The sequence below is a fragment of the Colobus angolensis genome, unplaced genomic scaffold (assembly GCF_000951035.1).
Source record: "Colobus angolensis palliatus isolate OR3802 unplaced genomic scaffold, Cang.pa_1.0 Scaffold230, whole genome shotgun sequence".
Classification (NCBI taxonomy): Eukaryota; Metazoa; Chordata; class Mammalia; order Primates; family Cercopithecidae; genus Colobus; species Colobus angolensis.
In genome coordinates this window covers 1,488,642-1,500,885 of record NW_012115489.1, presented here as the reverse complement: position 1 = coordinate 1,500,885, position 12,244 = coordinate 1,488,642, and the positions used below count along the sequence as shown (strand labels likewise).

The following is a 12,244-nucleotide window of genomic DNA, read 5'->3' as shown; positions in this document are numbered from 1 at the left end:
CAAACTAGCATAATTTAACTTCTCCCTTTCCAATTTAACTGCCCTTTATTTCTTTCTGTTTTCTGATTGCTCTAGCTAGAACTTCCAATACTATGTTGAATAACAGTGGTAAAAGTGGGCATCCTTGTCATGTTAGAGGAATGGTGTTCAGTTTTTCCCCATTCAGTGTGATACTAACTTTGGGTGTGTTACATATGGCTTTTATTGTGTTGAGGTATGTTTCTTCTATACTCAGTTTTTTTAGGGTTTTTATCATGAAGGGACTTTGAATTTTATTGAATGCTTTTTCAGCATCAATTGATACGATCATATGGTTTTTTTCCTTCATTCTGTTGATATGATGAATCACATTGATTGATTTGCATATGTTGAACAATCCTTGAATCCCTCAGATAAATCCCCCTTGGTCATGATGAATGATCTTTTTAATGTGTTGTTGATTTCAGTTTGCTATATTTTGTCAAAGATTTTTGCCTTAATGTTCATCAGAGATATTAACCTGTAGTTTACTTTTTCTGATGTGTATTTGTCTGGTTTTGGTATAAAGGTAATACAGGCCTTTTATTCCCTTCTCTTCTATGGTTTTTAGAATAGTTTGAGTAGGATTGGTATTAGTTCTTTAAATGTTGGGTAAAATTCAGTATTGATGCCATTGGGTCCTAGGCTTTTCTTTGCTAGGAGACTTTTTATTACAACTTCAGTCTCGTTACTTGTTATTGGTCTGTTCAGGTTCAGGATTTCTTCACGGAATAATCTTGGTAAGTTTTATGTGTTTAGGAATGTATTCATTTCTTCTAGGTTTTCCAATTTATTGGCATACAGTTGCTCATAGATGTTTCTAATGATCCTTTGAATTTCTGTAGCATCAGTTGTAATGTCTTTTTTCTTTAGCTCTGATTTTATTTGGGTTTCTCTCTTTTCTTAGTTTGGCTAAAGGGTTGTTTATTTTCTTATCTTTTCAAAACCAAACTTTTCATTTCATTGATCTTTTATTTTTTAATTTTAAATTTCATTTATTTCTGCTATGATCTTTCTTTCTTCTACTAATTTTGGGTTTGGTTTGCTCTTGACTTTTCAATTCTTTAAGATGCATCCTTAGATGGTTTATTTGAAGTCTCACTCTTTTGATGTAGGCACTTATAGCTATAAAATTTCCTCAGTATTATTTTCACTGTATCTCATAGGTTTTGGTATGTTCTGTTTTCTTTATCATTTGTTTCAATAAATTTTTAAATTTCCTTCTTAATTACTTCATTGACCTACTGGTCATTCAGGGGCCTATTGTTTTATTTCATGCATTTGTATAATATCCAGAGTTCCTCCTGTTATTGACTTATAGTTTTATTCCATTGTGGTCTAAGAAGGCAGTTGATATAATTTCAATTTTTTTAAATTTCATAAAAGTTGTTTTATGGCCTAATGTATGGTCTACACTTAAACATGGTCCATGTACCGAGGAGAAGAATGTCTTTTTTGCAGTCATTGGATGAAAATTTCTACAAATATTATTAGGTTCACTTAATCTGTAGTGCAGGTTAAGTTCAATGTTTCTTTGTTGATTTTCTGTCTGGATGTTGTGTCCAATGCCGAAAGTGTTACATTTTCCATCTATTATTGTATTGGGGTCTATCTCTCTCTTTATCTTTAATAATGTTTGCTTTATATGTCTGGGGGCTCCAGTGCCTATATATATATAATTGTTATATGTGCTTGCTGAATCAACCTTTATAAAATTATATAGTAACCTTCTTTGTCTCTTTTCATGGTTTTGTCTTGATATCTCTTTTATCTGATGTGAGTATAGCTACTCCTTCTTTTTTCTTGGTTTCCACTTTCATGGAATATCTTTTCTATCCCTTTATTTTCAGTCTGTGTTTTCATAGGCAGTGTGTTTCTTGGAGGCAACATGTTAAGTCTCTTTTTTTATTTATTCAGTCACTCTTTCTGTTTTGATTGGAGAGTTTAGTCTGTTTACATTCAATGTTATTATTTGTAGGTAAGGACTTACTCCTGCCATTTTGTTATTTGTTTTCTGGTTGTTTTGTGATCTTCTCTTTCTTCTTTCCTTTCTTCTTGTCTTCCTTTTAGTGAAAATTATTTTCTCTGGTGGTGTGTTTTAATTTCTTGAATTTTATTTTTTGTGTATCTGTTTTAAGTTTTGTGATTTGAGGTTACTACAAGGCTTGGAAGTAACATCTTATAACCCATTATTTTAAACGGATGGCAACTTAAGTTTGATTGCAAAAAGAAACAAACAATTAAGCAAAAAAGAACAGTAAAGAAATTCTACACTTTATCTCCCAGTCCGCTAAGTTTTTGTTGTTTCTATTTATATCTTATTATATTGTCTAAGTTCACTTATTCTTTCTTCTGCATGATCAGTTCTTCTGTTAAGAGACTCTGAGGCATTCTTCAATATGTCAATTGCATTTTCAACTACAGAATTTTTACTTTTTTATTTTTAATTCTTTCAATCTCTTTGCTAAATTTAGCTGATAGGATTCTGAATTTCTTCTCTGTGTTATCTTGAATGTCACTGAGCTTCCTCAAAACGGTTATTTTGATTTCCCTGTCTGAAAGGTCACATTTTTCTGTGTCTCCAGGATTAGTTGCTGGTGCCTTATTTGGTTCATTGGGTGAAGACATGTTTTCCTGGATGGTCTTGATGCTTGTAACTTGTTCATCAATGTCTGGGCATTGAAGAGTTAAGTATTTATTCTAATCTTTGCAGTCTGAGCTTGTTTGTATCTATCCTTCTTGAGAAAGCTTTCCAAGTGTTCAAAGGGAATTGAGTGTTGTGATCTAAGTCTTTGGTCACTGCACCTGTGTCTGCATTAGGGGGCACTCCAAGCCCAGTCATGCTGACTCTTGCAGCCTTGTAGAAATACCACCTTGGTGGTCTTAGGTAAGAGCCAGGAGAATTTCTTGGATTACCAGGCAGAGTCTCTGATTCTCTTCTCTTACTTTCCTATATACCAACGGAGGTTCTCTCTCTCCCTGCGCTAAGCTGCCTGGCATTGGGGGAGGGGTGACACAAACACTCTCATGACCACCTCCACTGAAATTGTGCTGGATTATTCTTGAAACCAAACAGAGCACTGGACCTCGTCCAAGACCTATGATAACTATTGCCTGGTTACTGCTGATGTTTATTCAAGGCTCTAGAGCTCTTTAGTCAATAGGTGGTGAATTCTTCCAAGCCTATACCTTTCCCTTTAGGGCAGCAGGTTCCCTTCTGGCCCAGGTTGGGTCTAAGAATTCTGTCTGGGAACTGGGTCCTGGAATTGGGAACTGTAGGGATCTACTTACTCTCTTCCCTCCCTTCCTAAAGCAGGAGTCTCACCTGTGGCCACCCCACCCCAGGCCTGTGAGAAGTACTGCCTGGCTACTGCTGATGTTTATTTTAGGCCCACGGGCTTTTGAATTAGCAGGTGGTGAATCCTGCCAGGCTTAGGTCTCTCCCTTCAGGGCGGTAGGTTCTCTTCTGACCCAGGGCATGTCTAGCAATGTTGTCCAGGAGCTAAGGCCTAGATGTGGAGATGTTAGGATTCTCCTTGGTGCTTAATTTTACTGTAGCTAAACTAGTACCCAAATTGCAAGATAAAGACTTTTTAACTCTCTCCTCTCCTCAAGGAAGGAGTCTCTCCTGGAGCTGTGGGCTGCCCTGCCTGGAGTTGGTGGAGGGGTGACACAAGCACTCCTTTGGTTGCCCTGGCTGGTGTCCCACCAGGTCATGTGCACCCAGGAATTTTAGTTCCTGTGGCCTAGATTGCCTTTCAAGTTTATTTAGAACCCCAGAGCACTTTAGCCTGTGGTGGTTGGTCTAACCAGCACTGAGGTCCCTACTGCTGAGGTGGATGATTCCCTTCTAGCAAGGGCTCGTCTGAATGCTCCGTGCATGGGTGCCAGCTAAATTCTTCCCTGTGTTGCTTTGCTCTGTGACTGCAGAGCACTGACTTCCAGTGCAAAGTCTATAGCCTCTGTGCTCTGCCTCCCCTAAGCACACAGATTCTCTCTCTGCACCACATGGTAATTGAAGACTGTCGTTCCTACCCTCTCAGTGCCACTTTCCTCGGTATGATGTTAAAACCAGGAATGGTGATTGCTCACCTGATTTTTTTTTTTTTTTTTTTGTTCTTTTGAAGGTGTTTTCTTGTGGATAGCTGTTAATTTGGTATTCCTGTGGGGGGCACAATCTCTTCAGGGTTCTCTTCTGCCATCTGGCTCCACCTCCCTATGGCATTCCTGCTTTTAAAAAATCTTTCTCTGTGGTTATAATCTGCAGTCCTGTGGGTGAACTACTGAGGTAGAGGATGAAGTATGTACAAAAAGATCAGTGACCGAGACTATCATAAAACATTAGAGGAAAACACACTAAAATGATACATTTTGTGTAGATGGAGAGGAGCCTTACCCTATTCTGCCACTGTTTCTGCCTGCAACAGAGGTGTTCTTCCAGCCTCCAGAAATCCCACTCCTCATGTTGGACCCTGGCCACCTACTAGTACTCTTCCAGATACTATTACCTCTAGTCTGACCTTGGAAAACTCCTATGAGTCCCTGAGCCTATAATGGGTGGAAGGTCAAGAAAGGCCCTGATAGTAGGGTCAGGATTTCAAGAAGAAAGATGTTCTCACCAACACAAAGGACATGACCACAGTGCAGCTAGTATAGCGCCATCTTAGGAGCTATAATAATAGCTTTGGGACAGTGAGGACAGGGCACTGTGTTAGTAAATAGTCTGGCTTTCATTTTCTGGTCAACTAGGCTTTCACCAATAATTTTGTCACCTCTTTACCTTGGTAATCTTTCTCCAGGACTTGGAGAACTTCATTGCCAAGTTTGGGGACTCTGGTTTTGTCCTTGTGACCTTGGGCTCCATGGTGAACACCTGTCAGAATCCAGAAATCTTCAAGGAGATGAACAATGCCTTTGCCTACCTACCCCAAGGGGTGATATGGAAGTGCCAGTGTTCTCATTGGCCCAAAGATGTCCACCTGGCTGCAAATGTGAAAATTGTAGACTGGCTTCCTCAGAGTGACCTCCTGGGTAAGGGCTGCCCAGGACTGCTCCTCTCCTTCCACTGACTTGTCTTTGGGGCTCATCTGGTCTCTGACCTTTAGCTGGACACTTGTACCCACTGTTGAATGGCACAGATAAGGCTCAGTGGACAGAAAAGTAGCAGCCAGTTGGAGTTCTTGGGAAACAAGGCTATACTTCCAATGGGATCAGATGTCAAAGCAGCCATCTTTCCTTCATTCTTTTCTATCCCATACCTGATGTCTGCAGTCCTATGTGATATTCCTGTCAAGTCTCTTTAACCCTACTGCATTTGGTCTTGAACAAGGTCACCCAAACAAGATTAAAGACAACCTATCAACTCTGAATGTATATACCAGGGATTGGGAGAGTTGCCACTCGCTTTAGTGACTTTGTGAGCACCAGTTTGGCCACATGGACTTACACAAACACACATCCACACATAAATATGGACACATCCTCTTAATTTACTAAGGGTCTGAGCAATTTCTACCATCACAAGATTAATGCCAATGATGTTTTTAGGATGTGCCAACATACCTGTGTGCCAGGCTTAGCAACTTCATAGTTGGTGATTTGGTCTACCGAATTGTCTGGGACTAGAGAGCTGCCTCACCCCCAAAAGGTTTTCTCCATGCCAAGTGCTGCCATAGACACTGACTAGAGCAGAGATTCATAACCAAGATTATGGCTCAAAAGAATCTGGGCAATTTAAGAAGTAGATTCCTGGTCCTACTTCTGTAAATATATATTTTAAAATTCTGGGGTAGGCCATATGCCTCCCATTTCAAAGAAGAGACAAGGAGTCTGATGCACATTGCAGTTGAGTGACCCAGGATGAGATGTGCTTGTCATTATCAAGAATCACTTTAGTTAGCTCTAAGTAATGCTGGCGTGGAAAGACAGGAACTGGAAATACAGAGGTGAAAGATCTAGTCTACTTTCAAGGGGCTTCTCTTATAATTGAGGACACCATACAGTCAATACAAGTTTTATGAGTGACACATGAGTTGTGCTGTCAACAAATATGTCAGGAATACAAGAAAAGGGAAATTAGCTGTCAGTGGATAAAAGAGGGCTCAATATAGACAGACAGAGGAGGTAGAAACAGAGAGACACACAGAATACAGATGAGAGAAGCAAAGAGAGGCACAGGGAAGACAGAGAAGGAAGAATGGATGGACAGATAGAGATGGATGCCTTGCTTAGCACTCTTCTCTACAGAAGTCACTCAATTCTAAGCCTTAGCTGAGTTTCTGGCTGAGGGAAGATGTTTCCATTTGATAACAATGCTTGGAATCTTGTATCTTGGAACTGTAACCTTGGATGTGTCCCAAGCACAGTCATTAGATACAATGTCTCCAACACACTGCTAGATCCGCTTCTTATCCCCTTCATCTCTGCCTGATATCTTGAGATTTTCATCCTGAAGTGTCCCACCCTCTTTCTTATTTACAACAGCTCACCCCAGCATCCGTCTGTTTGTCACCCATGGTGGGCAGAATAGCATAATGGAGGCCATTCAGCATGGTGTGCCCATGGTGGGGATCCCTCTCTTTGGAGACCAGCCTGAAAACATGGTCCGAGTAGAAGCCAAAAACTTTGGTGTCTCTATTCAGTTAAAGAAGCTCAAGGCAGAGACATTGGCTCTTAAGATGAAACAAATCATGGAAGACAAGAGGTATGCAGCTCTCTGGGGTTGTGGTCATAATGATGAATGAAGGCAAAAACACTAAGGATACTGTGGGAGTCTGTTTCTTTGGTTTTGCTTTGTTTTGCTTTAGATTAAAACTGTATTTTCTGGGACATGGGATAATATGTGTGTGATGCCAACAGCTGACCTGTGTCCTCTGAGAGCAAGACTAGAGCATTTAAGTTAGATGCTAAGAATCATTTCCTACTTTTTCATTTTGGAGAACCTGGACTATGTACACAGGGTCTCTGTGAGCTGTATTTCAGGTCAATTGGAATTCAGGTCAGCGGGAATCCAATTGAGGCAGGTGATTGCCTTTCTGCTCCCCAAATACTCCACACTCTTCTCCCCATTGGCCTTTTGTTTGTGGTGCTGCCTCTTCACATACTGGCTCCTTCGTCACATTCCGGTCTCATCTCCAACCCATTTCTTCTTAGAGTTCACCTCCGACAGTCCTAAGTAACCTCTTCTCTCACCCACCCCCATTATATCATTTCCTTCTTAACACTTCTTAAGGTCTGTAATTACCTCAGTTATTTATGTGTTTGTTTACAGAGTCTCTTTATGTTGCCCAGGCTGGTCTCAAACTCCTGGGCTCAAATGTTCCTCCCGCTTCAGCCTCCTGAGTAGCTGGGATCACATAAGCCACCATGCCTGGCTTATGTTTTCATTTATTATTTGTCCCCCTCACCTTCCAACCAGAGAGTGGAGAGTTAGCTTAATGAGGACAGCAGCATGTGTCTCTTGTTTTCTGCTGTCTTCTTAGTGCCTAGCACATGGTGTGCCACAAAGTAAATGGTTAATGAGTTTTACTTAAGTGAGGCAATAGAAGGGGCCCAGTGACCTCCAAGGTAACTAACTACATATCCAGCACAGTGATCTCATGTGAAGAGAAAAATACACCTCGTGTAATAAGTGAATAATTTATTGGAGTTTCAAAGGCACAAACCAAAATCAGACCTCAAAGCTTAACATGTATTAGGAGACACTCAGCAATTCTCGCTAGGTGACTTAAAACAACCACATAGCTCATGGTTCTTAGCCCTAGGAGAGTCATTAAATTCCATGGGTTAGTTAACTTCAGATCAGTTGTATATATTTGCAATTTTATGTATTGCCGATGGTAATTTTCTGAAAAATGTGTTTGTAACTTTCATTGGATTTTTCAATGACCTAGACCCAAAATGACCATTCTGAGCTGGGATGGTCCTCAGACATTGTACATAACTAGGGCCAGCTTCACAATTTGTGGGACATGGTGTAAAATAAAAATGTGGAGCCTCCTATTATAAAGTTTGAGAACTTCGACATGGTGAAACCAAGTACAGGATGCTACGAAGTATGTGGTACAAATATGCAGCCTGCGGCCCAGGAAGTCAGCCCTGGTCAACATGACGTTCTGATGGTGAGGAATGTGTAGGCTTTAGCCTGTGCCTGACATTCCCTACAGTGAGATTTGTCACCCCATCTAGAGACTGGCACAATGGAGGTGCTACATGTATATATATAATAATTACATCATATATAATTTTCCTAGGGTACATCATAAACCTCCTTGGAGTAGGGACTAGTCTTTGTGGACTTAGTCACTTTTTTGAAGTTTAAGACTTTCAGCATTATGCATGGATCTTTGCATGTAGGTGTCATGATTAAACTTCAAGGGGACTCAGATAAATTACGGCAAAGCCAACAAAATTTCCTTGAAACTTAGTCTTTCGTGCACCATATAGAATGGATCACAGAGTCTAACTCTTGTGAGGTCACATTAGTAATGCCCGCTCTCTGTCTCTCTCAACAGGTACAAGTCTGCAGCAGTGGCTGCCAGCGTCATCCTGCGCTCCCACCCGCTCAGCCCCACACAGCGGCTGGTGGGCTGGATTGACCACGTCCTCCAGACAGGGGGGGCGACTCACCTCAAGCCCTATGTCTTCCAGCAGCCGTGGCATGAGCAGTACCTGCTTGATGTTTTTGTGTTTCTGCTGGGGCTCACTCTGGGCACTCTATGGCTTTGTGGGAAGCTGCTGGGTGTAGCTGTCTGGTGGCTGTGTGGGGCCAGAAAGGTGAAGGAGACATAAGGCCAGGTGTGGCCTTGGTGGAGTCTCTTTGGTGGGTGATGTCACCATTTCTAGGGGGCTTCCCACTAGCTCTGGCAACCCTGTTCTCCCGTCCTTCTAGTTATCTCCTGTTTTCTTGAAGAACAGGAAAAATGGCCAAAAATCATCCTCTCCACTTGCTAATTCTGCTACAAATTCATCCTTACTAGCTCCTGCCTGTTAGCAGAATTCTTTCCAGTCCTCTTGCCCTCCTTTGTTTGTCATCAGCGAGGGCTGTGCTGTGATTCTGTCTCTAAGTGACTTGGACCACTGACCCTCAGATTTCCAGCCTTAAAATCCACCTTCCTTCTCATGCGCCTCTCTGAATCACAGCCTGACCATTCCAGACTCCCTGTCCAGATCTTCTCAGCCTCTTTCAGTCACCATGTGTCACGGAATAACACCGAGAAAGACAACTCGCATATTCTTTCCGTTTCTGTTCTGTTCTCCTGCATATTCTCTTCAATGCTCAGGAACCCTGCCCTGTGCTTGCAGGTCTCCACATTGGGTCCCTGTCTCTGGTGCCCACAGAGAGCTCCTTCTTTGCTGATCAGGCATGGAAACTGTAGGTTTCCAGATTTCCTGAAAAGTAAAAGTTCACAGAATTATCTCCTTGCAGCCTCACTAAACATTTGACCAAGAGATTACTGTTCTAGTTGCCCAGAATTCTGTCATCTGGCTACTCAAGGCTATTGGGGAATGAGGCACGTCTGTGCACTGGCACTGGCCAGGATGAAGGCAGCGGGAAGTGGGTGGAGGGTTAGCCAATCTGTAGGGTCTGAAGAATGGGAAAAGTGGCCTACAATCCTCCAGAATGCTTGACCTGTTGAACCAGATTGTTTTGCTATTTAGTCTTGGCCTATATTCATGCACATATATTCATGCTATTTAGTCTTGGCCTATATTCATGCACATCAAGCAAGCAATCATGGGCGGGCTGATAAAGAAACACTTCTGTTTCCTGGTTACAGTCTCTGGCTGGATTTGAGGAATCACTGAATTGGCTTCAATGACTTTCTAAGTGTGATAGGGATGCCGAGGCAGGCAGCCAGAGCAGATGGTTTCAATCATGGAGCCCCAGGTCCATGTAGATAAGAAGGGGGAATGCAATTGTAGCTGTGGTTCCAAGGACAGGACTGTGTGTTGTTTCTTGAGGGACCATTACCACAAACCAATGGGCACTAAACCTTAAGTAATATAAGAAGAATAAAAGATACCCTATTTAGTGTTCTGTAGAAAATGTGATTTGCAAATTGACTCTTTTCAGCCAGTGTGGCTCTGAAGTCCTCAGTGCAAAGGATTTTTTTTTTTTTTTTTAAGATGGAGTTTTGCTCTTGTCCAGGCTGGAGTAGAGTGCAATGGCATGGTCTCGGCTCACCACAACCTCTGCCTCTGGGGTTCAAGCTATTCTCCTGCCACGGCCTCCTGAGTAGCTGGGATTACAAGCATGCACCACGACCCCCAGCTAATTTTGTAGTTTTAGTAGAGACGGGGTTTCTCCATGTTGGTCAGGCTGGTCTCAAACTTCCTACCTCTGGTGATCCGCTTGCCTCGGCCTCCCAAAGTACTGGGATTACAGACGTGAGCCACCGTAACTGGCTGGTGCAAAGGATTTTGTACTAATGAGTAGGAGGTATGTATCCACATCAAAATGTCCCCACATGTATGGGAGAATGGAGGCTTTAGGCTTACTAATAGGTGCTAGAATTAATCTTAGCATTCATGTTTACTGTTTCCATGTGAAGCCTTCCCACTCTTCGCTAACCTCCTCCCTTTTGACTGACATTAAGGTTTAGAAAATGTGTAGGATGGTATCAGGATGGAGGAAGGAGCACACCTTGGGGCTTTTTCCTTCTGGGGCCTCCACAATCTGCATGTAATGAAATGCTCTATGTGTGATAAACAAGAAGAGCACATAACACCCACAGAACCCATAACTTCCCAAGAGATGAAACACCAGATTGCAGCGGAGCTCTCTCCCGAAATCCTGCTGCCAGCTTTTATGAGCACTAATGAGTCTGCAAATATTGTGCTTGTGAAGCAGGCTCACTATGTACTGGTTCCCAGTTTTTCTGAGTATAGTGAAACAGATCATTTCTCCACACACGAGTTAGATGAAGTGCACCTGTTATTATAGATCACCAGCAAGGGACAACAGAAGTCCAGGATTCATTGCCAGCTGATCCCCCAGGCTCAGGGACTTCCCCAGGGTGGATGGCATTTCATCTGCCTGTGCCCCACTTGCACCACAACTGAGGCACACAGGGAAGCAGCCCGCCCTGGTTTTATACCTCAGGGACAGCATGACATACTGGGCTACAGTGTGGAAAGACTTCCTGTTTTGGGGTGACTGGAACAGAGCCCTGGCTGTTTCAGCCAGACCCTCCCTATATCCAGATGTAGCTGATCCAGCACATTCTGCATTATTCTTGTGACCTGCAAACAGTAACTACAATACTTTTCACCATGCCCAAGGGGACCATACCACAAGGAGGACGAGCAGGCCTGTCCGGGCAGTAATAGCCTGGGATCCCGGCATCGAGGTTACAAGTAGCCATTTGCAGCTAAGTCATAGTTGCATGAGCTCAGTTTCACCCCTACACTATTGTTTATAAGGTCCCTTCAGAAAGAGCTAGCATTATTGCAGTCCTTGTTTTCATCATTGCCACTGGGACACTTATCTTTCGTGTAATCAGATAAAAGTAGTGTGTCAGGCCGGGCACGGTGGCTCATGCCTGTAATCTCAGAGCTTTGGGAGGCTGAGGTGTGTGGATCACCAGAGGTCAGGGGTTCAAAACCAGCCTGGCCAACATGGCGAAACCCTATCTCTACTAAAAATACAGATGGGCTCCTGTAATCCCAGCTACTTGGGAGGCTTAGGCAGGAGAATCGCCTGAACCCAGGAGGCAGAGGTTGCAGTGAGTGCAGATCATGCCACTGCACTCCAGCCTGGGTGACAGAGCAAGATCCGTCTAAGAAAAAAAAAAAAAGAAAAAAAGAAAGTAGTGTGTTAAATTATTAGCCCACCAAGGTTTTACTAATTGTGGTCATGACGTTTTGCCACCTTAGGCCAATTAAGTTTAAACAGGGCACCTCTGGTTCCCTTTCATGGCAGGATGAGAGGGCCTCTGTGGTCTATGACAGAATAAGGTACAGCATGGCCGATCCAACAGTTCATCAGTTGACCCATTGTATTAGGCCATTCCTGCATCATTATGAAGGAGTACCTGAGACTGGGTAACTTACAAGAAAAAAATGTAATTGGCTCATGATTCTGCAGGTTTCACAGGAAACATGGCATCAACATCTGCTTCTGGGGAGGCCTCAGGAAATTTTCACTCAGGGCAGAAGTTGAGGTGGGAGCAGACACTTCACATGGCAAAAGCAGGAGTGAGAGGGTGGAGGGAGGTGCCACACT

General features: G+C 42.8%; 1 protein-coding gene across 3 annotated transcripts in view; it reads left to right on the top strand.

Moving 5' to 3' along the window:
* Nucleotides 1–9,318, top strand: part of UGT3A2 (UDP glycosyltransferase 3 family, polypeptide A2) — a 31,617-nt gene extending 22,299 nt beyond the window's left edge. For all 3 annotated transcript variants that reach the window (XM_011944354.1, XM_011944353.1, XM_011944355.1), the window contains 3 exons: nucleotides 4,818–5,049; nucleotides 6,502–6,721; nucleotides 8,532–9,318. In XM_011944354.1, coding sequence (XP_011799744.1) covers nucleotides 4,818–5,049; nucleotides 6,502–6,721; nucleotides 8,532–8,808 — 729 coding nt within the window. In that variant the 3' untranslated portion in view covers nucleotides 8,809–9,318. The remainder of the gene's footprint in view (nucleotides 1–4,817; nucleotides 5,050–6,501; nucleotides 6,722–8,531) is intronic.
* Nucleotides 9,319–12,244: the final 2,926 nt, after the last annotated feature.